Consider the following 3,278-nt stretch of genomic DNA (forward strand, 5'->3'; position numbering starts at 1 on the left):
TCCGTTCCACAAAGCGATCGCAGTACTAAGACGATCTTAACTCCCATACTTTAACTTAGGCTAAGATAGTCGTAGCGCTAAGATCGCTTTGTGGAACGGTCCGCTGGTATTTTTCTGAACTGCAAGAATTGGTTGTGGCGAAAGCTCCTATCACGGCCATGTAAACAGCCGCTGTATGGAGTACGAGTGTATCGCCATCTACTTCCGTAATTTGGCAACACGTTGAGAAAAATCAAAATGTCAGTCAAGGAATGAATGGTCGAGTTGTGTATGCTGCACATACTTGGTGAATATGTGTAGAAAATGTTTACTTGGGTGTGGCCGTGCCAACTTCTAGGAGCAAGTTTATTGAGGCGGTGAGTCTCGTGTAAACAATTATAAATAAAAACGAAGGGTCGATGTGACTGATGTTCAGGGTCATTTGTCACGGAGATCATCAGCTGGCGGTAGGGAGAGGTTCGCCAATATCAATACAAAGGCACGCCTTCGCCTATCCACGTTCAAATCCATGGAAGCGGGCATAATGTGTTTATCTTTCTTAAGTGTTGGTTGGAAATGGAATAATGATGCAGGAAATGCTATTTTTGTTTGATCATCTGATCAATAAAACTTCCAATTTAAGTGGGTTATTAGTCTTACTTTGTATTGCAAGCATACGCCGTTTCAAGTAGGAATGTAACACGATGTCATAGGTTCCCACTGAGTCAGAATATGTTACAAAAACACTTGAGTCCAGTGTCCAAATCGAGTTACAAACAACATGGTCAAAATGAAATATTTAGCTCATGCCGACCGAAGACAAATGTGTGAATCGTTTATGACAAGATTTCTTTTAGATTTAGCCTTCATCATGATATGTACACATATCTTTTTCGATGCGTTTAATATAAAGATAAATGAATGATATCAGATCCATTGATATTAAAACATGTTCATCAGCCTGCTCTATTTTGGGACAGACTTTGTTTATATCATTGTTCCAGTAGTAAGTAATATGTTTTTCTAGATAATGGTCAACATTCTGAGCAAGGGAATACCAAACATCTGCAGGTGTGATGACATTAAAATTGCTGTAAATAATTCAGAATTTTTTGTGATGAGGATTGAAGTATTTAAACCTTTGATTAAATGGCAACATGTATCATGGAAAAGGTTACACAAGGATCAGAGACTATATTCATTTCGAAGTCTGCAGCGTTGATGTGCCGCAAACATTGGCGTAGTACTGATTCACTGATACTTGTAACGGACACTAGTTGAGGTTCACTTATCTGGGAGTGAACTGCAGTGATCCTACCAATCAACATTCTGCAATGTCAGTTGTGTCCCATTGCTTCCAGATTCTGCTGCGCCTCGGTATCTGTTTTGATCAGCAAACCAGTGTTGGTGGCAACCTGATATCCACAAACTCTGCTCCCACATGTAGCAAAACCTAGACATTTTTAAAAATGAGTTAACAAAAACATGAAAAGTGGAAACAAAGTTGAAATCTGCAAAGCATTTCTTTTATTCAACCATGCACCTAAACCCAAAGAGATAAACTGGTTAAAGTGCAAGACGATGGTTAAATGAGACAACAAGATTGAGTTACTTTTTTCTGTTTCTTTTTTCACCACCTATGAACACGATGAACCATGATTTTTCACCCAAAAATATAATACCATTGAAACTGCTCATATCTGTTTGTTGCAGGTGGTACATAGGACCACGATGTCACCAGCTCTGTTCCCTGACACAACAGTGGGAGATTTCCAAGTGAACATATTGTGATAATTTGACGATGATGATGTGTGATTCTGTGATAACCTTGAACGTTGGGGGCGTTCTCTACACCACGACCAAATCAACGCTCAGTAAATACCCCGACTCCATGCTCGGAGCCATGATCAGTGGAAAGTTTCCAATGACTAAAGACCAGCATGGACATTTGTTTATTGACAGAGATGGGCAGATATTTCGACATATATTAAACTTTTTACGATCTACACGATTAGCATTACCGACTCAATTTTCCGATTATGACCTGCTTCTGGTTGAGGCTGACTTTTATCAAATAAGTCCGTTGATTGACGCAATAAACCATGCTCTTGAAGACAACTCTGATAAACTGGAGTCCCATTATTTAGAAATAATTGAAATGAGGACTGGACTGTCTGCGACAATGCCAACAAACAATTCTCGCATTAAGACAGTGCTGTCTGGACGAAAGGACGTTATTCTCACCCTCCCAGAACAGCTGATTGGTGACGAGGCCAAAGAAAAGCTGCGAGAAAAAAACGGAAATGAATTTATCGAAGTTGAACTTAATTCATCTAGTGTGAGGTTACGGTTCTGTGAAGTGTTAAAAAATCGAGGCTGGGTGTTGATTAACTCAGATCTGTCCTCGTCCTCGGGGATTTCCAGCTCCGTACAAGGCAAGCTTCATCATGAACATAGTTACCGAGACCGATGGAGGATAGATGTGTCACAGAGGATGTTGACCCCAGCGGTCAGTAATGGGGACATGATTGAAGAAGATCTGGAAAACTAGCCAACACCTTAAGTGCACTTGTTTTTAAGACTTTTGACAATAAAGTTTTATGAATTTTTCGTTTGTTTTGAAATCGAGTTGATATATTGATGAGAGACCCACGACCTGTTTGTGGTCTGGTTGAAGAGTCTCACAATGGAGGAAAGTTGATACCTGGATGTTTTGACCTGTTTATGTGCTAAATATTGATCAATATCAAGTGTTGGGGCCATGCATGTTGATACAGGGTGTTGTTCGAGCATTTAATACACAGGGCAAACATAGGTTAAACATGGTTATTCCTGTACTTCATTCAGAAGGGGTTGAGATGATCTTGCCTAGTCACTAGTTGATTAGTGATAGTGCTGAGTCAACCACTCACAGCATAAAGTGTTTGTGTACCACAAGGCCATGCATGTCTTGAACACTAGACAAACGTCCTATGTACACTACTGGATTAGCAGTGAATAAAGGGAGATAATTTACCATTATGTAATTACCTCCCCTGAATCTTCAATGCTTTTACCAGTAGGCTTCAGAGAGCTGATGACATCGTTTATACTGACCAGGTGTGACCAAAGCAATATTTGCTATGAGCATTACTTTAAACATGGATACTTTTACATGGCGAATTATTTGGTTTATGCTGTTATGAATTAATTTTTGATTTTCATCTATATTTTTGATATTCTCAGGCAGGAGGCATTTAATTTTTCTTTTATGCGTTTTTCCTAATGGACTGCATTTATGTTACATTAACTGTCCATGA

The 3,278-nt window shown here is 39.4% G+C and overlaps 1 protein-coding gene across 1 annotated transcript; it reads left to right on the top strand.

The window, feature by feature from the left end:
• The first annotated feature begins 216 nt into the window (after positions 1-216).
• Positions 217-2,542, top strand: LOC139467067 (BTB/POZ domain-containing protein KCTD15-like). Its single transcript, XM_071248785.1, has 2 exons — positions 217-356; positions 1,693-2,542. Exon 2 carries the CDS (start codon positions 1,781-1,783, stop codon positions 2,528-2,530), a length of 750 nt encoding a protein of 249 aa, XP_071104886.1. The 5' UTR covers positions 217-356; positions 1,693-1,780; the 3' UTR covers positions 2,531-2,542.
• Positions 2,543-3,278: the final 736 nt, after the last annotated feature.

The sequence above is a fragment of the Haliotis cracherodii genome, unplaced genomic scaffold (assembly GCF_022045235.1).
Source record: "Haliotis cracherodii isolate W230 unplaced genomic scaffold, xgHalCrac1.p SCAF_19, whole genome shotgun sequence".
Lineage (NCBI taxonomy): Eukaryota > Metazoa > Mollusca > Gastropoda > Lepetellida > Haliotidae > Haliotis > Haliotis cracherodii.